The sequence below is a fragment of the Polyergus mexicanus genome, unplaced genomic scaffold, assembly GCF_030449975.1.
Source record: "Polyergus mexicanus isolate NDT 795.1 unplaced genomic scaffold, iyPolMexi1.0 SCAF_24, whole genome shotgun sequence".
Taxonomy (NCBI): domain Eukaryota; kingdom Metazoa; phylum Arthropoda; class Insecta; order Hymenoptera; family Formicidae; genus Polyergus; species Polyergus mexicanus.
In genome coordinates this window covers 1,939,515-1,962,437 of record NW_027223344.1, presented here as the reverse complement: position 1 = coordinate 1,962,437, position 22,923 = coordinate 1,939,515, and the positions used below count along the sequence as shown (strand labels likewise).

Here is a 22,923-nt window from a genome sequence, read left to right as displayed (position 1 = left end):
TCGCGTACAACACCGCCAAGCACGATGCCACCGGATATACGCCGGCTTATCTTAATCACGGCCGCGAATTAATTCCGCCCGCCCTCGCCCTCCCAACACCTACACCCAGAACCTGACATCGTCCGACAACGACTACAGGACGCCGAGGAGGTCGTACGCATCAACCTGGCCAGGGGATTCCAGCGACAGCAGCGATACTACGATCTACGACGGCGAGAATGGCGACCAAAACTAGGCGATTACGTTTGGAAGCGGAACTACCCGCTCTCTAACAAAGCAAACGCATTTAATGCAAAGCTCGCGCCAAAGTTCATCGGCCCGCTGGAAGTACGTCGGTTCATTTCGCCGGTAATCGTCGATCTCCGGAGTCAACGCGGGAAATGGTATCGTCATACACATATCCAGGACCTAAAACCCGCTCCCGGCGAAAAGAAAAACACAGACACCGACGACAATAACAACAATACAGAAGATCCGGACGATAATAACATCAATATTGACGAATACAATGACGAAGAAAACGAAGATGAAAACGAGGAAAACAACCCCACCACGGATTAAAAGCAAAAATCCAAAGGAAGGAAGGCAACCAGGAAAGATTACGCGCTCAGAAGCTTTCAAGATGAGCATAGAGAAGGATATTTTGGAAGCGATTAACGAGATCCTGGGAGAGCCCGAGCCGCCGTATGGCACAGGCGTGCCAGAAGCACCGCCGATCACACGGCCGCCACCACCGAAACGGCCGCCGAAAGTCGGTACCGCCATCCAGCGGTCCGACAGGACGAACCAGCGGAAGCTGGCCATGCTGGCCACACCGCCGCCGCCGCTATCCGCCTGCCGTCGCCGATGCCAAGCCGGGGTACCGATGAGGACGCCAGCCAAGCGACCAAGGTCGCCATCGGGCCAGGAGCAACCAGAGGAGCGAACAACGGGGGAAACACCACCCGCCCCCCCCCATGCCCGAAATCCTGGTCCCGATGGGCCCCGCGCCGCCACCGCCGATCATGGTGGAGTTAGAGCCGGGACTTCTAGCGCCGATCCCGCATTTCGCGGTCCACGTGTCCCGGCGATATAAGGTCCGAACACCGCAAGGGCGTTGGACCTTGCGGTTCAACAATGCCGGAAAGCTGCGTTACCGCCGAAAACTAGAGTAAGCGAGTGCCTCATAATTCAGGCACAGTAGGCGGGGGGGTGATGTAACGATGCACCCCCCATCGTTACCCGGCACGTAGCCAGCCGGAAGTCTGCCGCCCGGCGAACACCAGCCGGGCAGTGGCAGAGGCGCCTAGCGCCCTTTTTAATATCTCAAAACCGCGGTTGTGATAAACAACCATACGGCCGTTATACGGCCGCCGTTACGCCGAAGACCGAGCATCGCCGAGCGCTGCCGGAAGATCCCGAGCGTCACCCGCCGAAACTCCGCGTCGTTTCGCCCAGGGGAAGCGACGCGTTTACCGTAATTTACCCGCCGAAAACAACGCGTCGTTATCCCCACCCGGGGGCGAACGACGCAATTACCGATAGACGCTCGGGTATAAGAAGACAGCGTTTCGGCATCTCGGGACCAGAACGATTCCTGAATCCGCTCGAGCAGTACGCTCCGAGATACCAGAACCGATCCTGAAAATCGTAGCAACGACGGAACGTGAGGCTGACGAGTTCGCAGCCTCCGCCGAGCATTCTCGGCTTCCGTGCAGTCTCCGAACTCCTGACACAAATCCGACCGACTCAACGAGAGCGGAGTGTTCGCCGCTCTCCTCGACTACGGTCTATCATTCGACCGCTCCAGTTAGCTGGACCGTGGGTTTGCGAGTTCGCTGCCCCGTCGAGTTTTCTCGACTCCGCCACGCTATCCTCAATTCCGCGAACGGAAGCAGGGACGGAGAGTTCTCCGCCCGGTCGAGGGTACTCGATCTCCGCTCGCAGTCCCCGACCACTGGGAACACGCGATTAATCCCGCGACCACATTAATACTAGCGAATTATAATTATCGCGCCGAAATACCTGCCGCCTAATATTTCATTCTATTCCGCGCGCCGTCAAAATAAACACGGCCTTGCCGTATACGCGCCGACCGACCGCGCCCAATTTCTTGCGCGTCTCGCGCGCCGTCAAAATAAACGGGAGTGGTGCACTTGGACACAGTATAATTGGACACGGTGCAAATGGACACGTTACAAATGGACACGAGATTTTGCACACGGTTCAATTGGACACAGTGAATTTGGACACAGTAATTTTGGATACAGTAGCTTTTGGACACATAAGAAAATACGCATCGTTTACTTGGACACCGCTCACTTGGACACTGTTCATTTGGACACCGTTCGTTTGGACACAGAAAGATGCGCACCGTTCATTTGGACACCGTTCGTTTGGACACCGTTATTTGCCCACCGTTCGTTTGGACACCGTTCATTTGCCCATCGTTCTTTTGGACACCGTTCATTTGCCCACTGTTCGTTTGGACACCGTTCATTTGCCCACCGTTCGTTTGGACACCGTTCATTTGCCCACCGTTCGTTTGGACACCGTTCGTTTGGACACCAAAATTTGATTTAAGTTATACGACGTAATCCACACCAAATTTTTGTTTTAAATAAGAAATAGGTTTGGGTTAGGTTATATCTTCCGGAAGTGGAGCCCTCCCGCAGGGGGGGCGGAACCCACTGTATCCATGCATGACATCCAAATATGCGAAAGGCTAAACAAAGTGCTAAAAGCAATGTAAAATTAATGACATCAGTATCAGAGATATATAAGTATGAATATATTTTATTTTCACAGATATTATAACCTTCAAATGTATCTCCTTTTCACGATTTCATATTTTACATAGATTTACCAGTATAAAGTGTTATAAGAATACTGATTATATTTTCCCAAAATGATTTTTATTTCTCTCCATCTGTTACATATTCAAACAAACAGTGCACATGTTTCTGTGTACAAATGAACGGTGTCCAAACGAACGGTGGGCAAGTGAACGGTGTCCAAACGAACGGTGTCCAAATGAACGGTGCGCATCTTTCTGTGTCCAAACGAACGGTGTCCAAATGAACAGTGTCCAATTGAGCGGTGTCCAAGTAAACGATGCGTATTTTCTTATGTGTCCAAAAGCTACTGTATCCAAAATTACTGTGTCCAAATGCACTGTGTCCAATTGAACCGTGTGCACAATCTCGTGTCCATTTGTAACGTGTCCATTTGAACCGTGTCCAATTGTACTGTGTCCAAGTGAAGGCCACTCTTAAGGCCCTCATACACAAATTGGCATAGCTGCATATGCATAGCATCTCAGACAGCACAAAACATCCTCAGGATCATCCTGAATATGTCCAGGATGGTTCAGGACATTTGTAGGATGTTTTAAGATATTATTATAAATATATTTATAAAAATGTAATATGCATACATAATTATTTTTAGTTGTGTCGGCTATTTAATATAATTTAGAAATCTTAAGTATTATAATAAGTATTAATGTCCTATAAATGTCCACTGGATACCCCAGGATGTCTGTAGGATATATCTGCCCTGTCTATTATATTGGATGTCTTTTGGATTTCCAGAGGACATATATATGTGCAATTAATTGTTAACATTAATTTCATTTAATATTAATAATTGAATTTGATGCGCACATTTTCATATATCCAAAATTATTATTTATTTAATATTTCATGAGAAATGTTACTATTCGCAACATTCCAAAAACTTTACAAACAATAGTATTCAACCGCTAGTTCGTTGGTTTACCGCTATGCGACATGCGAACTCGTATTTGAGATTTGAAACATAAGAATTATATAAAGCTTGCAAAGAGCAACTGACAGGAAATTACAAATGTAATTATTTTCTATCAGTACAATTTCTGATGCAATCCCAACATAAGGAATTCAGATATTGGATTGTTTAGAAAATATTACACTACTCAAACCCGGGAGCCAAACCTAAAATATTCATATATAGCACGAAAGCCTCAAATATTAAAGAACGGTGAACTATTTTTAATATTAGATTTTTAATATTGGCAGTAAATAACAAAACATAATTTTAATTTATATTTAAATTTTAAAATTTGCTCCTTGAAACGTACGAAAAATATCCCTATTATATCCTATAAAAATCCTTAGGATGTTCCACAAGATCTCCCTGGATTCTCCAGAGGTTAATATACGGCTATCATTTATTCTTCCTCAGGACATCCAGAGGAGATTTGAGGATTACAATGGGATATCCTGAGGATATCCTACATGTATGTTCTGGATGCCTTTGGACGTCCTAAGGACATCCTTGTGCTGTCTGGGATAAGACCGTCTGGACCATGAGCATTGAGATGAAATCGCCATATTGATTTACAGATCATGCTCATTGGTCCAGATGGTCTTATGCTATGCATATGCAGCTATGTCAATTTGTGTGCGGTAGCCCTTTAGCTTATCACACACAAATTGGCATAGCTGCATATGCATAGCATAAGAGCGTCTGGACCAATGAGCATCGAAGTAAAATCGTCATATTGATTTACATAGCATGCTCATTGGTCCAGACGGTCTTATGCTATGCATATGCAGCTATGTCAATTTGTGTACGATAGCCTTTAGTCCAGACAGTTTTATACATATGCAGCTATGCCAATTTGTATGTGAGGGCTTTTAAGCGGGGAGCACACACTTTTGCATAAGCGCATAATCATAAGCATAAGGAATTTGATTAGTCAATTTGGAAATGGACTAATCAATTTCCTTATGCTTATGATTATGCGCTTATGCAAAAGTGTGTGCTCCCCGCTTTACCGTCTCTAAGGATGCCATCACATGCAGCGTAATGGTGTACGCTTTGTGTAAGGGTAAAGCATATCACACACAAGTTGACATAGCTAAATATGCATAGCATAAGACCGTCTGGATCAATGAACATGCTATGTAAATCAATATGGCGATTTTATTATGCGCTTGTGCAAATTTATTTTGATATATTTTAAACCTTCTAATTAACTCTTTTGAGTCGGATTTTTAATTTAAGCAATTTTTATGTTCTTAGATATGTATGTGTTCTAACTGAAATTCAATTAATATATTCCAACAATATTGTAAAACCTACAATATTAGAATATATTGTTGCTGGAATTAAAATATTTTTTCTAAAATTTATAATTTTTTTTTAGAATTTATAATTTTGAAGATATTTTATTGTACAGTTTGAAATAAGAATATGTATACATAATCTCTCCCTCCACCCTCTTCCTGACGCTCTCTCTCCCGCTCTCCCCCTCTTCCTCTCTGCCCCTCTCTTCACCCCCCCTCTCTCTCGCTCCCCTCTCTCTCTCTCTCTCTCTCCCACTCTTTCTCTCTCTCTCCCTCTCTCTCTCTCTCTCTTTCTCTGTGGAGAAGACGTGTCAAACATCGCTCCGCAAAAGTAATAACTTTTAAACGGTTAAATAGTTACGGGGAGTGATAGAAAGTTATTCAAGTCATAGCAGTATAGACCGGCATTAGCCATGAGTGTTATCTAGCCGGGATATGCTGTTTTGTGGGCGTGAGAAGTGCATTTTCTGTCTGGGACACCAAAGTCTCACACGAAAGGTAGACATTAAAGGTGGACGCAAAAGTGCTAACGTGTGACAGTGGAACAGAGGTGACTGATCGCTTAAGCTGATATTAGCGGTTTCGGCCGATAATTATCGGCATGGACGATGAATATGCTAAATATCGATGCTCGGCATGTAAAAAGACAATAAAAAATCAGGTGGTGACATGCAAGTCTTGCTATCAGGTGAATCGTATTAAGCTGTTTTACCATACAGGATGTGTAAGCAAGCATAGGATTTAAGATAAAAATCAAGAATTGGTACCGTGTTCTGGCCTATTTGACAGATTTACAATTGAAAGACACGAAGAAGGCATCGACAGTGGCCGGGGGCGGCAGGGACAGGCTAGGATCTACAGGAACTACAGGTTCGTTTACGACGCCAAGTAGTGGAAATAGAATATCAGGAGCGAGTAGATCATCGACTATTGACGTAAAAATAGATTGGCTGGTAAAGGTTGTAAAAGAAATAAAGGATGAAACAGAATGTAAGAAGGAAATTAAAATGATGGTCAAGGAAATAGTTCGTGAAGAATTGGGAAATGTTAAGCAGGAACTGCTAGAAGAGTTGAAAAGAATGATACAGGGAGAAGTAGGTGGATCAACAGGAAGAATACAAAGGAGCTATAGTGAAGCGGTTAAAGAGAAAAAGAAAGAGAATGTTATAATTATCAAACCCAAGATTCAACAAGAGAGTGAAGTTACAAAAAAATTGATAAAAGAAAAGGTAGATATCAAAAACATGGCGATGGGAATAACGAAGCTAAAAAAAAGGAAGCAAGGGGATATGATCATGGGTTGTGAAACTGGAGAAGAAATGAAAACGTTGAAAGCCACAGTGCAGGACAAACTAGGAGAAAATTTCAAAGTTACGGAATCACCGCAGATGAAGCTCAAAATAAAAATTATCAATGTCAGCGAAGAAGAAATGAGATTGGATGATGATGACTTAATAACTACAATCAAGAAGCAGAATAGAATTGATGCAATAAATGATGGATTCCAAATGCGAATAGTGAAGAAAATAGTTAAAGAAAAAAGAAATGATAATAATCAACTTAGAAGAAAAGATAAAGAAGAAGGTTCGATAATAATTGAAGTAGATGAAGAAACGCATGAATTGATGTTGAAAAAAGAGAAACTAAATGTAGGATGGAGAAAATGTCCTATATTCAATCACATTAATGTTAAAAGATGCTTTAAATGCTGGGGATACTATCATATTGCAAAAAACTGTACGCGAGATGAAACATGCCAAATGTGATCATCGGGAAATCATAAAGCGATTGAATGTACGGCAACAAAGAAAAAATTTGTAAATTGTATGTTTAAAATTCGAACATACAACCTGAAGATAAGTGATGAACACGACGCCCTTAGCCCAGAATGTCCAACATTTAAAAGGGCGATACAGGAGGAGAAGAGGAGAGCCGGCTGGGAAGATGCGAAATAGCAACTACAGAAGGAAGCGGAAATAATATTGTATACAAACGCGCAAAGTTTGATGGCGCATAAAGATGATATACAACATCAGATTATGAAGAAAGTAAATCCGGTATTCATAGCGTTATCAGAGACAAGATTGACTGCTGAAATTGAAGACAGTGAAGTGAACGTACCAGGTTATAGTATAATTAGATGCGATGCTGAAAATAGAAATACAGGAGGGGTTGTTTTATATATAAGGAATGATGTTAAATATGAAATAGTATTAGTAAAAAAATTAGAATCGAATTGTTGGTGTGCCGCGATTGAGGTGAAAGAAAAATTGTATAGAGGAATAATAATGGTAATATATCATTCACCGAGTACATCGCATGGTGATTTCGTGAGATTTCTGGAGGATATAATAGAAGAGTTAATAATACGGGGAGAATGTATGGTAATAGAAGACTTTAATATAGATATTATGTTAGATTCGTTATATACAAGGAAGTTACAAACGACAATGTTGAGCTTAGGCATGAAACAATATGTAAATAAATCGACGAGAATTACGAAAGATAGTAAAACAATTATAGATTTAATTTTTGCTAATAATAAAATAGAAGTGCAGGTAATGCATGAACCTAAAATAACGGACCATGCGTGGCTAAAAGTTGAACTGAATGCGAATAAATTTGATAATAAATACAGAGAACTTAGTGTTAGGAATTATAGAGAGTTTAATATAGATGAATTTATTAAATTAGTGGAAAATAAATTAGAGAAAAACCAAGATATGAATATCAGTGTGAGAGTGAAGAAATTTGTTGATAGTATAGTAAATGCGTTGGACGCTACAGCACCTAGAAAAAATTTTAGAATTCCGAGAATATGGGAAGGGAAAAGTGGTTTTCGGATGAAATAAGAGAAGCAGCGGCCAAAAGGGATGAGGCATATAGGAAGGCATTGTATGCTGACACGGAACAAAATTGGTTGCAATTTAAAATTGAAAGAAATACAGTAGTTAAATTAATTAAGACAAAAAAGAAAGAATATTATGAAAATATGATAGATCTTAATAAAGAAAATCCGACATCTATGTGGAAAACACTAAAAGAAATAATTAGAGGCGAACCAGAAGGTAAGAGGAAAGTAGAGAATATAGATTTTGAAATATAGTATAGTAAAATCTATAAATGGGAGTAAAACTGGAAATGCATGTAAAAGAATTATTTATATTATTGAAAACAAAGGAATTATGGAAAATTTTGAAATGATTAGTATAGAGCATTTACAGGAAATTGTTATGATACTATCGAAAAAGAAAGGTACAGAGGAGGGAATAACTAGCGATATATTAAAGGCAGCATTTTGCATAATAAAAGAGGAATTTGTTGATATAATAAATAATTCTTTGAAGGAAGATTGCTGTCCAAAAGGTTGGAAAACGTCTACAATAATACCGATTCCAAAAATAGAGAAAGCTAGAAAAGCAAGTGAATTTAGGCCTATAAATATGTTACCAATATTTGAAAAAGTGTTAGAATTAGTAGTTAAAAAGCAAATTGAAACGTATTTGGAAGATAACTGTATTATAACAGAACATCAGTCGGGCTTTAGAAAACAGTATTCGTGTGAAACAGCGATTCAAACAGTCATTGATGAATGGAAATTGATAGTTAGTGAGGCAAAAATGGTACGGGTAATTTTCATGGATCTTAAGCGAGCCTTTGAAACAATAGATAGAGAAAGATTATTAGAAAAATTATATCAATATGGAATTAGGGGAATGGTTATAGAATGGTTAAGATCATATTTAAAGGATAGAACACAACAGGTTCAATTTACTAATAAATGGTCTAAATCAGTGCTCGGATTTAGTTGCACATTTCGGCCCGATTCCGTGGTACACGCCTATTGTCCCCCCACTCACCGCTCGTGCGTTAGCGACGAGTCGCCAGATACGCGTACCTAAGGAGCGTGACGCTTTGTCTCAGGAGCTTCCGCATATAAGAATGCCCAAATATAATAATAAGACAATACTTCTCTATAATTAAAAGTTTTTCTTTAATATTTTATATCAATGAAATATAAAATATTGAAGAAAAACTCTCAGAATTTTGAGAATTTTCGCGGTGCATTTAAAAAATATTGTCTTATTATTATATTTGGGCATTCTTACATATGAACGCTCCTGAGACAAAACGTCGCGCTCCTTAGTTACGCGTATCTGGCGATTCGTCGCTAACGCACGAGCGGTGAGTGGGGGGATTGCCCCCCCGGCATGAGTTACGGAATCGGGCCGAAATGTGCAACTAAATCCGAGCACTGGTCTAAATTAATGACCACAGAATATGGAGTACCGCAAGGATCTGTATTAGGACTTTTATTATTTATAGTATATATGAATGATATAATAAAAATCTGTCCAGAAGGATGTAGTATAAAAATGTTTGCAGATGATACGTTAATATATGTAACTGGAGAAAGCAGCGCGGAATTAGAGGGCAAAATGAATATGGCATTTACTATAGTAGAAGAGTGGATGAATATAAATAAGTTAAAAATGAATGCAGGAAAAACGAAATATATGATTGTTAGAAGTATAAGAAAAGAACTGCGAGGTAATATAACATTGAAATGTTTGGATGGAACTGAGATTGAACGTGTGGAAATAATGAAATACCTAGGCATAATTATTGACGATAGACTACGATTTAAGGACCACTGTGATTATATGCTAAAGAAAATAGGGAAAAAAACGAGTTTTTTTAATAGAATAGGTAATTGTATATCGGCATACACTAGATGTATTGTATATAAGACAATTATAGCACCTCACTTTGAATATTGTGCGACGCTGTTAATTGATATGGGAGAAACACAGCTGAGTAAATTGCAAAAAGCACAAAACCGGGCCATGAGGATCATATTGCAATGTGAAAGACATACCAAAGTTGAGCGTATGCTGCAAGCGCTGCAGTTTATGTCCATAAAGCAAAGGCTATATTATAATGTGTGTATATTTATTTTTAAGATTTTAAGGAACATGTTACCGGAGCAATTAAGAAATAGGTTAGAAATTGTGGGAAATGAGAGTGAAAGGCAAATACGACAAGCTGGGGATATTGCAATAAAATATCGCAGAACAAGGAGTGCGCAAAAGAGTATGTTTTACGAAGGAGTGAAAATGTATAACGCCTTGCCAGCTGAAATAAAGCGGAATGAAAGAATTGTGCCGTTTAAGCGAATGTTAAAGGAGTATATTGTAATTAATGTAAACTAGATTTGTATTACAAATAGCTGAGAAAGCTAATAAAGATCAATCAATCAATCTCTTTTTTTCTTTCTCTTATTTATTGTAAATTTTTAAAATTATAATTTTATAAGAGAGTAATACACGAAAGAATAATCGTACATGAGCGATATGAACGCGCCTTGAGAGACAAAATCGCGTGTGTGCGTGCGAGCATACGTACGTGAGAGTCTGAAACTTATCTTATTATTATGATAATGATGAAAAACGAAAAATGTCACAATTCTCATATACGATCATCATTTCTCGGGATTGACTGCACCAATCTTATTCGAACCGGTGGCAATCGAAAGCTTATATTCACATTATATAATAAAAGTGCCATTAGATTTTTTATTACGGCTTTAATTATTAAAATATCTTAATCGAAAGTTTACTAGGCTTAAAATTCCGAATAAGCTAATTAGTAGCGTCGCAGCCCCTGTATATAGGCAACCCGTTGACAAGCTGGAACGAATTTTTATATATATTTGGCGTCGCGACGCTATCGCGTTGCTTGATACACTATCAACTAGCAATTTGTGGATATTTAGAGAAAATCAATAAATATTTTGAAAAAATTTATATAAGTTAATTTTTCGAATGTCAAATAATTTTTCTTATCAGATCTTAATTTTACGGGACTTACCAGAAAATGTATTTAACATATAAAAAATTGATTCAGATCAGAAAATTGATTATAAATCAGAGCTTATCGGTAAAGTTTGCATGCAACATTTAATTTTCGGTAAACTTTATTCAGTACTGTTGCGGCAAGAGAACAGCGCTGGGTAGAACTTGCCGAAAATCGAGCGTGCAAACTTTGCCAAGCTTTGGTATAGATAATTTATCAAAATTTCAATTTTTTACATATTTTCACAAATTAATAATCCGTAGTGTTATTATATATATCATTAGTTTTGTTCATGTCATTTCCTTATTATCTGTTAAATCTAGTTTCTTGTTAGATTTATTGATATAAAGCCTAGAGATGTATTTAAATATCTCGATGTAACTTTTTTGAAATATGTCCTGGAAATGTTACTTCCGTATCTTACATAATGTCCTGGAAAGATATTTTCACTTATATAAACCTTACCACTTCATACATTCAAAAACGCCTGTACTAAAGTGACAACTTTGTAAATGTAAACCTATGTATGCCGAAAAATCAGGCAATTAATCTGAGTCCTGGAAAGGCTCAATTCACCTACATATATATATATATATACAATACATATTGTGCATACCGAAGGGACAATATTGAGACACAAAGGGGAATATGTAAAAGCTAGTAGTTATTATATGCGGGTTCCAACTCAGGTCCTCCGAGGGGAATGCGGGGCGAGGGGAAACCGCGCGGTCGAAGGGGCATGACATCACGCGGGCGGAGGGGGATTTTGGTGGCGCGGGGGACTGACGTCATGCGGGAGGGGGGAGCTTATCGCGGGAGCATAAGCAGCGCGGTATATTACAAAGGGCGAGCGCCGATGTCCGGCTGCTCGAGAATTTATAAATAACATAAACAAATATCGTCTCACACTGCATTATTGCACGTGCGGCATTATTGAATTTCGTAAAAAGATGATAAGGCTAGCGCCGATGTCCGGCTGCTATAATTTATTATAAAACAAAATAAAACCATCGCGGTGGTCTCTTCATTTTTTCCAGGAAGAGCCGCTCGCGCACTATTGCGCGTAACATTAGAATTAGATGATAAGGCGAGCGCCGATGTCCTGCTGCTAGAATTCGCGTCGGGACATGTTTATCGGTGTACTTACAAAGGCGGGTGTAGATGTCTGAAATATAAGGCAAGCGCCGATTTCCGGCTGCTCAAGAATTTATAAATAATATAAACAAGATAGAACCATCGCGGTGCTCTCTTCATCTTTTTTCCAGGAAGAGCCGTTTATCGTATCACTTATCGGGATACGTTTCGCGATACCATAACGCGATAGAAAATATATAATGAAGAACGAAGGGTGTCAAAACTCAGTATGCGATTTGAAAGCTTGCGATCCGTATATCGACTGAAAGAGGTACGGCGGGTACTTGTAAATTTTGTGATTGAGATATACGACGTGATAAGTGGCCGGTCCTGCTCCAATTGCAGATTTCCGGCGTATCAGATCTTTCCATGCAATATGTGCCCAATTTGCACACAGTAAAAAAAACATTGGCATAAAAAGTGTGAAAAAAAAATAATAAAAAAAAACATGGAAAACACCAAGCAAACCGAACGCGACCTGTTGGAGCTGTCGCATCGAGTCGCTACCTTGGGCGAATATTTCGCGTGGGCGCAGCGATGCGAGGAATTTATCAAACAGCTCGAAGAACACAGTCGTGTCAAGCGTCCGCGACTCTCGATTGGAGTTCGACAATCTTTGGTGGCTAGAATCGCGCGACTTGAGGGTGCGAGGACTCGATTAGAGAAACGGTTTATACACAGCGGTGGTGATTACAATGGTGACAATAACGCGGAAAGTCTCGTTTGGCGAGAGATCGATACCGCGTTCGAAAACCGTATACTGACCGGTGCGGTGATTAACGCAGATTATATCGAACCGCGGCAATTTCTCGAGGACGCCAAAGGTATCGTGCTCGAACACGTGCAAAAAGTTATGGAAAGACATAATAACGTGAAAGTGAACACTGTGTTTAACGGTGAATTCGTGTCGGGTGATAAGAGCGCAAATAAAAGTGTAAATACTAGAAACTATGAACTCTTTCGCACGTCCGATTTACACGAGTGGTACGAGCGACGCGTCGTCGAGCCCACGCTTGCCTCGCTAGAAGAATTTCAAGAACGCGACAGCGGGTGGGCTTTGTCGCGAATTCTCGATTTATATATATATAACTGTAAATATAAATAAATATAATCCAATGCGCGCGGGGTGTCATATTAAATTACCGCGAGAAATAATAATGAAGAGAGCGGTAATAAACGTGCAATCTAAAGACAATGCGTGGGCGGTGGTCGCCGCTCTACATCCAGCTGAAAGAAACGCGGAACGGGAATCTTCATATCCACATTATACGACAATGCTAAATCTCCAAGACATTGAGTTTCTGATGACATTAAGTCAAATTAAAAAATTTGAACTTCACAACAACATTTCGATAAATGTATACTGCATCGAGAAAGAAAACAACATTGTCCCGATACGTCTGAGCGAACAAAAGAAGGACAGACACGTCAACTTGCTGTACATGCAAGATTCGCAAGACGTCGGACATTTTGCGTGGATCAAGAATTTATCCCGGCTCGTGAGCTCACAATTGAGTTGTGGCAAACGAAGACAATATATCTGCGATCGGTACGTATATTTAATAAAAATGCAATATATAAAATATACGAAAGAAAAATTAAATATTTCTATTTTTTTACAGATGTTTACACTATTTTGGATCGGAGGACAAGTTGCAGTCGCACATTGTAGATTACCGAGAAATGAACGAGTGCGCCATCCGGTTACCAAGCGATAAAGACAAGTGGCTCGCGTTCAACAACTACAGAAAGGAGCGACTTCCCTTCGTCGTATACGCCGATTTGGAGTGCGTGCTGAGGAAGACCGACGGTGATCCGATGGCGTCTACGTACACGTTTCAGCATCATCAAGTATTTAACGTAGTTTATTATGTACATTGTTTGTACGACGCATCGTTATCCGCGTATCATTCTCGCCGTAGTACCGATTGCGTTTCGTGGTTTGTGGAAAAATTAAAAAATTTAGCACAACGCGTAAAGATTATTTTAACCACGAATGTCCCCATGATAAATTTAACGCGAGATGAGCGGGAAAAGTTTCACAGCGCGACACACTGTCATATTTGCGAAAAACCGTTCGCGCAAAACGATACACGCGTACGCGATCATTGCCATCTTACCGGGCGGTATCGAGGTCCCGCGCATTCAAACTGCAATTTAAATTATAAAGACTCTTTTTGCATTCCCATAGTATTTCACAATTTATCCGTTTACGATTCACATTTTATCATCGAGGAAATAGCTACCGCATTCGAAGGCTCGATCAACGTACTACCGATAACGAAAGAAAAGTATATTTCATTCACAAAACACGTTAAAGATACCGCCGAAAGATCAGATTGGCGAAGCGATATAAAGTTACGGTTCATCGATTCGTACAAATTTCTCAGTACTAGTCTCGAAAAATTGGCATCGTTTCTAAATAATGATAAACTTCACATTTTAAAATCGAAATTTCAAAATTTATCAATTGAAGAGTTCAATTTATTGACGCGAAAAGGTGTCTTTCCATACGAATACATTGACTATGTCGATAGGTTGCACGATACGTATTTACCACCGCGCGAATCATTTTATAGTTCCTTGACCGGTGACACCGTATCCGAGAGCGATTACGCGTACGCCGAAAATGTGTGGGAGCGGTTTTCCGTTCGAACGCTGGGCGAATACAGCGACTTGTATTTAAAAACAGATGTCTTGTTATTGGCCGACGTTTTTGAAAATTTTCGCAACAAATGTATCGAGAGTTACGGGCTCGACCCCGCGTATTACTATACTCTTCCCGGATACACGTGGGATGCGATGCTAAAACATACGAATATTACGTTCGAAGCCTGCAGCAATGCACGCGTCACGGCCTTCGCATCGTAAAGATACATCGCGTATTGCAATTCGCTCAATCCGCATGGCTCCGCGATTACATCGAACTCAACACCCGGTTTAGAACGCGCGCGACAAACGATTTCGAGAAAAATTTGTACAAGTTAATGAACAACGCGGTATTCGGAAAAACTATGCAAAACGTGCGCAATCACATCGATGTAAAATTATTAACAAAGTGGGACGGGCGATACGGCGCGGAGGCGATGATCGCGAAACCAAATTTTCATAGCAGGAGCGTCTTTTCAGAAAATTTGGTCGCTGTTGAACTGCGCAACCTCGAGGTGAAATTCAATAAACCAATCTATGTCGGTATGTGTATACTTGATATATCGAAAGTGTGTTTATACGAATTTCACCACGAGTACATGTTACCGTTATATCGCAAAAATTGTAAAATAATGTACACCGATACAGACAGTTTGATTTATCACATCGAGTGCGAGGATGTGTACGAGAATATGAAACGCGATATCGCTAGATTCGACACGAGCGATTATCCGGCTAACAACGCGTACGGTATACCGCTCGAGAACAAGAAAGTGCCGGGTTTGATGAAGGACGAGAATAACGGTGCGATCATGACTGAATTTGTCGGGCTTAGAGCAAAAATGTACGCGTTGCGAGTAAATAGTAAAAAGGATACAAAAAAGGTTAAAGGTGTCAAGCGTACCGTCATAGCGAGAACGATAACGTTCGACGATTACACGCGGTGTCTGCGCGATGAAATTGAAATGACTCGACAACAATCCTGCATAAGATCAAAATTGCACGAAGTGTACACAATCAGCGAGACAAAAATCGCTCTGAATCCGTACGATGACAAGATATATCGTACCTGATTCGACTGACACCCTACCGTGGGGACATTACCGGATACCCTTATAATGTAATATAATGTAATGTAATGTAATGTAATGTAATGTAATGTAATGTAATGTAATGTAATGTAATGTAATGTAATGTAATGTAATGTAATGTAATGTAATGTAATGTAATGTAATGTAATGTAATGTAATGTAATGTAATGTAATGTAATGTAATGTAATGTAATGTAATGTAATGTAATGTAATGTAATGTAATGTAATGTAATGTAATGTAATGTAATGTAATGTAATGTAATGTAATGTAATGTAATGTAATGTAATGTAATGTAATGTAATGTAATGTAATGTAATGTAATGTAATGTAATGTAATGTAATGTAATGTAATGTAATGTAATGTAATGTAATGTAATGTAATGTAATGTAATGTAATGTAATGTAATGTAATGTAATGTAATGTAATGTAATGTAATGTAATGTAATGTAATGTAATGTAATGTAATGTAATGTAATGTAATGTAATGTAATGTAATGTAATGTAATGTAATGTAATGTAATGTAATGTAATGTAATGTAATGTAATGTAATGTAATGTAATGTAATGTAATGTAATGTAATGTAATGTAATGTAATGTAATGTAATGTAATGTAATGTAATGTAATGTAATGTAATGTAATGTAATGTAATGTAATGTAATGTAATGTAATGTAATGTAATGTAATGTAATGTAATGTAATGTAATGTAATGTAATGTAATGTAATGTAATGTAATGTAATGTAATGTAATGTAATGTAATGTAATGTAATGTAATGTAATGTAATGTAATGTAATGTAATGTAATGTAATGTAATGTAATGTAATGTAATGTAATGTAATGTAATGTAATGTAATGTAATGTAATGTAATGTAATGTAATGTAATGTAATGTAATGTAATGTAATGTAATGTAATGTAATGTAATGTAATGTAATGTAATGTAATGTAATGTAATGTAATGTAATGTAATGTAATGTAATGTAATGTAATGTAATGTAATGTAATGTAATGTAATGTAATGTAATGTAATGTAATGTAATGTAATGTAATGTAATGTAATGTAATGTAATGTAATGTAATGTAATGTAATGTAATGTAATGTAATGTAATGTAATGTAATGTAATGTAATGTAATGTAATGTAATGTAATGTAATGTAATGTAATGTAATGTAATGTAATGTAATGTAATGTAATGTAATGTAATGTAATGTAATGTAATGTAATGTAATGTAATGTAATGTAATGTAATGTAATGTAATGTAATGTAATGTAATGTAATGTAATGTAATGTAATGTAATGTAATGTAATGTAATGTAATGTAATGTAATGTAATGTAATGTAATGTAATGTAATGTAATGTAATGTAATGTAATGTAATGTAATGTAATGTAATGTAATGTAATGTAATGTAATGTAATGTAATGTAATGTAATGTAATGTAATGTAATGTAATGTAATGTAATGTAATGTAATGTAATGTAATGTAATGTAATGTAATGTAATGTAATGTAATGTAATGTAATGTAATGTAATGTAATGTAATGTAATGTAATGTAATGTAATGTAATGTAATGTAATGTAATGTAATGTAATGTAATGTAATGTAATGTAATGTAATGTAATGTAATGTAATGTAATGTAATGTAATGTAATGTAATGTAATGTAATGTAATGTAATGTAATGTAATGTAATGTAATGTAATGTAATGTAATGTAATGTAATGTAATGTAATGTAATGTAATGTAATGTAATGTAATGTAATGTAATGTAATGTAATGTAATGTAATGTAATGTAATGTAATGTAATGTAATGTAATGTAATGTAATGTAATGTAATGTAATGTAATGTAATGTAATGTAATGTAATGTAATGTAATGTAATGTAATGTAATGTAATGTAATGTATGTATATGTATGTATGTATGTGTGTGTGTAATGTATATATGTATGTATGTATGTAATGTATGTATGTATGTATGTAATGTATGTATGTATGTATGTATGTATGTATGTAATGTATGTATGTATGTATGTAATGTATGTATGTATGTATAAGGAAAACAAAAGAAATATATATTTCAATCTTTCTTTTTTTCTTTTTTATATTTCATATTTTATATGCTGTATACATCTTACATATATTTTTTATATTTCAGATACTTTATATGTATTTCATATTCTTTATATGTTAAAAATAAAATACAGTTTGTACGAATTAAACCACATTGTCCTTGTGTATTCAAGAGTTGTGCGATCCATCGAATCCCAACCATTTGACGTAAACCTCGTCACCTGTCCTGCGCAGTACTTTCTCCACGAGATACACGTCCGGATAAGTCGCGCGATGCAACTCGTACTCGTAGAACGCTCCAGCGACAGATTTTTTGCGATAGTCCTCAAGTAGATAGGTTACGGGATTAGTACGTTGCACTTTAACGATCTTAAACACTTCAGTGGTCCAGTTTGGCGTGTAACCCTTCTCGAAGATCGTCTTGTACTTGCTAACGCGTACTGGGTCACCTACTTTAAACTTTGCCGAACCCGCGATCTTTATCGCGCTGTACACAGTATCCAAGAGTCTTTCGGCGATCGCGGAGGTAACATCGACGGGTCGCATGCCGATCGTTTGATGTTTGCGCGCGTTGTAATCCGATACGAGTCGCGGCAACGCATCGACCCACTTGTAAGTTCCGTTGAGCGTAAACATCTTCCACATATCGTTCTTTAACGTACGATTGAATCGTTCGACGACCGATGCCTTCAACACCGAATACGTGGAATAATGATTGATGCCGTGTTTCTTCACGAGACGTTGCACGTTGGCGTTGTAAAATTCCATCCCCATATCGGTTTGTATATTTTTCGGGCGCCTTTCGCTATTTCGAATTATCTCTGCGATAGCGTCAGCCGTCTCGTTTCCGCCTTTATTCTTGAGCGGTACGGCCCACGCGTACTTGCTCAACACATCGATGACGGTGAGTATGTAGTGGTAATCTCTGTTGAAACGAGAGTACGGACGCATCTCGACGATGTCGGCTAGCCACAGGTCATCGTAACCCCGCACTACGACGCGTCTTCGGGGAAAATTTCTTCTCGCCGAAGCATGCAGTTCCTCGACAAGTCGTAGCTTCTCGATATTTTTACGTCCGTTGGATTTTAACGATGCCATGTTTTTAGCGGTGCGGCTAGTCGGAGCGTAATAATACGTGTAAAGAAATTACATTATAATTTATATCTCTAACTTTTAACTACTCAATAACCGTTTATTCCCGTTCATCGTCTTTCAATAGTGGTTCTTTGTCATCCGTCATTCGTCGCCGTTCGATAGCCGTTCGTAGCCGTTCATGACCCGTTCGATAGCCGTTCCTAATTCGTTCGCAGCCGTTCCTGAACCGTTCCTGAGCTTTTAGATAACCGTCCGACAACCATTCCTGAACCGTTCGGCCGTTCTTCAACCGTTCGTAGCCGTTCGTGAACCATCCGTAGCTGTCCGTGAACCGTTTCTTGGCGTCCATTGTCGTTCGTTGATGTTTCGTTGACGTTTCGTTGTCGTTCGTTAACGTTTCGTTGACGTTTTGTCGTCGTTTTGTTGTCGTTCGTTGACGTTTCGTTGGCGTTTTGTTGTCGTTCGTTGACGTTTCGTTAGCGTTCGTTGACGTTTCGTTAACGTTTCGTCGTCGTTTCGTTGTCGTTCGTTGACGTTTCGTTGGCGTTTCTAATCTAGCAATATTCGCACGCCGAAGCTCGTTTACCACAATCTGTAACGCTCGCACGTCTTTCTCTAACGCTGCAAGCTTCTCGTCTAACTCTTTCAGTTGATTTCTCAACGTTTTAACGCATTGATCCATGTACAGTTTGTTGATGGCGTCGGTATCAGCCACAGGTTGCGCTACACGACGAATCTTGCGCGACCTCGCGTCAAAGTCCGTAACAGTGCGACACAGAGCGTTATCGCGCACGAAATTTCTCATTAATCCGTTCCATCGACGATACGAAATGGCATTCGTCGCGTCTTTGCCCTGCTCGGACAGTCCAAATTTGTTGATGCGCATCATCGATGCGAGAGACGTCGGTCGATCGATTGATTAGTTTTGTCGAGATACCGCTTAATTTATAATAATACCGGCTTCGCGAAGTTCCTCGATGATCGATAGGATCTCGTTGTTGTGGCCGTTGTGGCCGGCTTGGTGCGAAGCGTCGAGCAATCGTAAACGATCCACCAGCTCGTTGGGATCGTCCCAGTGCACGTAGTCGATCTTGTTGTCGGTTAGCGTCAGCTGATCAGTATCAGCTTTGCGATTATTTCTTTGTACTTGTATCCCCTGTTGCCCATTAATCGACCCTGCGCATCGTGATTGCGTTTATGCGCGTTCGTCGTCAACAGCATACTCTTGTACGTTTGCTTGTCATCCTCCGTATAGATGACGTCATCGGGGACTTTTTTGAAGATCAACTCGTAAAGACCAGGTGTGCCGACGTATCGTACGCCGTCGATAATTATGTTATCCGCGTTGTCCACGTCAAAACATTTATTACCGAACATCATTCCATCGTTGTCGAAATAAAGACCGTACACGGTGTCAATACCGCTCTCTCGATCGCCGCTCAGGACAGGCCAGACATACCTCCGACCCAGCGGACCTAACTGATCTCGCAACGTTTCTCGGCCTTCCAGTGTTTGCAACTGATTTCGGACGGATGTCACGAGTGAGTCGTCCGTGGTTTCGAAAACATCCTCGTTCGCGAGTCATTCGGACATCGTAGATTGTACGGTTCTCATTGACGCGGATGGTGTAGAGGTTATCGGCGGTACATCCAGTAGAGGGTCCGACCGTTTCGATTTATGCGGTGCTGGTGAGCGATCCGACCTGACGTTGGATCGTTTTCTCTTTTGCGGTGTCGCATCATCTTTCTCGCGCTTCGGGATGGATAACGTTTCGATCCCCGCGTCGGTGTTACTCTCCGGCTCGTTCTTCACCGCGATCGAGCTAGAGTTGTCGACGATCTTTCGTAGCGGCTCGATGAGAGATCTAAAACGCCTGTCCAACACGATATCCTCATCGATCTTACCGGTCTTCAAAGCGGGATATTTATTGCGAATCGATTCGCTCGTTTTCACAATTGCCCTTGCAATCTTCTCGCGCTCGCGAATATCCTCGCTCTTATCGATCACAGCCATCGCGGACAAGCAAAAAATGTCAATCTCTCTCTCTCTCTTACATTTCACCTCCGACGAAGTATCGGCAACGACTAATCGTTTTGCGGTATCGCGAACACATTAAATCCTTTTCTGTATCGACCATTGTTGAGCGAGCTGTCCTTGTCTATCACTACGAATCTGTACTTGCACTGCCAACAATCGCGACACAACGCGTAAAATTCATCGTACGGCATGTCGGTATTCACGTGATCGTTGTACACGTATTTCAGGTTGGTACCATCCTGTTTGAACAGGATCAGCAGGTTCGCGTTGTCGCGTATCAGATGTTTAGGTATTCTCGCGTACGTCTGACAGAGATAAAAGCAGTCGACGCTCGAGTGCCGGCCTATTGAAAAGTACTCTCTCACAGCATCTTGCTTATCGCATGCCACGTCATCGAACAGGAAAATCGAGTTTGGACGCGCCTCGCTCGACAGAATGACGTCACTGTTGTTGGAGAATGTGAAATAGCCGATTTCATCGATCGATGTCATCAAATTCTCCAGATATCGATATTTTGGTTGTTGCAACGACTTTGAGTACACGTACACGTTTTCGAAACGTACACCGTGCGGACTTTCCAGCAGGTTTATCAAAACGTTGGTTTTACCACAATTCGAGGGGCCGCAAACGATTGCGCGTATAGTAGTCGGTAGCATCGTCGGTAGCATCGTACCATGCTTGCGCATCTCCGCGTTATCCCTCATCGATCGTAATCTGTCGTCGCAATTCGTCACGCGTATCGCCAAAGGTTGTCGCACGAATCTCATTTTCACACTATCGACTGAGGAACGCTGGATCGAACGCCTATTTTTAGGTGCGCGGAACCGCGAATCGCTCAGTAACGAAAATGTTCGTCCTACTGTCGAGACCTTCCGATATTTGCGATTTAAGCGCCGAACAGTTACCATTTGTTCCGAAAGTTGTTCTGCTGCGAATGTGCAGCGATCACGTCCACTACCTGTGGGACAAGCTTCCGGAATATATAAAAGCGGATTTAGAGGTTCAACAATATCGGCGCTGTTATGAACATTACAATCAACCGTGGCAGCGAACGCACATCGACGGTCCAGCACCGTTGATAAAAGATTGCTGTGAATGTCAACGAAAATAGGTAGAGGCCTATTAAATCGTGCGATAAACGCCCTTCCTTTCAAGTTACATATCCCCGGCTATCAGTTTTGCGGTCCGGGCACTCATTTGGAAAAACGATTGGCGAGAGGTGATCGGGGTATAAATCCATTGGACGCGGCCTGTCGCGAGCACGATATAGCGTATTTCCGGAACACCGATCTCACCGAGAGACACGCGGCTGACAGGATACTCGCTGAGGAAGCGCGAACTCGCATCGTCGCGAAAGATTCGACTCTCGGTGAGAGAGCCGCAGCTACAGCTGTTTGGGCAGCGATGAAAGCCAAGATAAAAATCGGCATGGGTATGAAAACGAAGACGAAGACAAAGACGAAGACGAAGACGAAGACGAAGATGAGGACTACGCGGAAAAGGTCGACGAAAAAGCGGATACTTCCGTCAGCGAAACGAGGCGGTATATTGCCGATTCTACCGATGTTGGGCGCGCTCGGATCCTTGATCGGTGGAGCGGCTGGCGTGGCCAAGGCGGTGAACAACAGCAAAGCCGCGCGCCGTCAGCTGGAGGAGCTGCAACGTCACGATCGCGCGATGGAAGGTCGCGGACTTTATCTCGCTCCGTATAAATACGGACAGGGACTGTATCTCGGCCCGTACAAACGTGGACAAGGAGTGGCAACGAAGAAAAAAAAACGTCGAAAAGACGCTAAAAATGTCCACGGGTGTGACAACGAACATACAATTAGAACAATTGGCGGAACGTATGCGTATACCGTACTTTAGAGGGGTTTTCATGCGTGATTCGTT

At 40.2% G+C, this 22,923-nt stretch overlaps 2 protein-coding genes and 1 pseudogene across 2 annotated transcripts; 2 read left to right on the top strand and 1 right to left on the bottom strand.

Annotated features, from left to right (window-relative positions):
* The first annotated feature begins 622 nt into the window (after positions 1–622).
* Positions 623–1,075, top strand: LOC138942844 (uncharacterized). Its single transcript, XM_070313311.1, has one exon. The coding sequence runs from the start codon at positions 623–625 to the stop codon at positions 1,073–1,075; it is 453 nt and encodes a 150-aa protein (XP_070169412.1).
* A 4,616-nt stretch (positions 1,076–5,691) lies between these two features.
* Positions 5,692–7,045, top strand: LOC138942843 (uncharacterized protein PF3D7_1120000-like). The gene is made up of 4 exons (XM_070313310.1): positions 5,692–5,785; positions 5,880–6,674; positions 6,787–6,884; positions 6,947–7,045. Exons 1-4 carry the CDS (start codon positions 5,692–5,694, stop codon positions 7,043–7,045), a joined length of 1,086 nt encoding a protein of 361 aa, XP_070169411.1.
* Positions 7,046–19,933: 12,888 nt separating this feature from the next.
* LOC138942842 (uncharacterized) lies at positions 19,934–21,006 on the bottom strand (annotated as a pseudogene).
* Between the last annotated feature and the right edge of the window lie 1,917 nt (positions 21,007–22,923).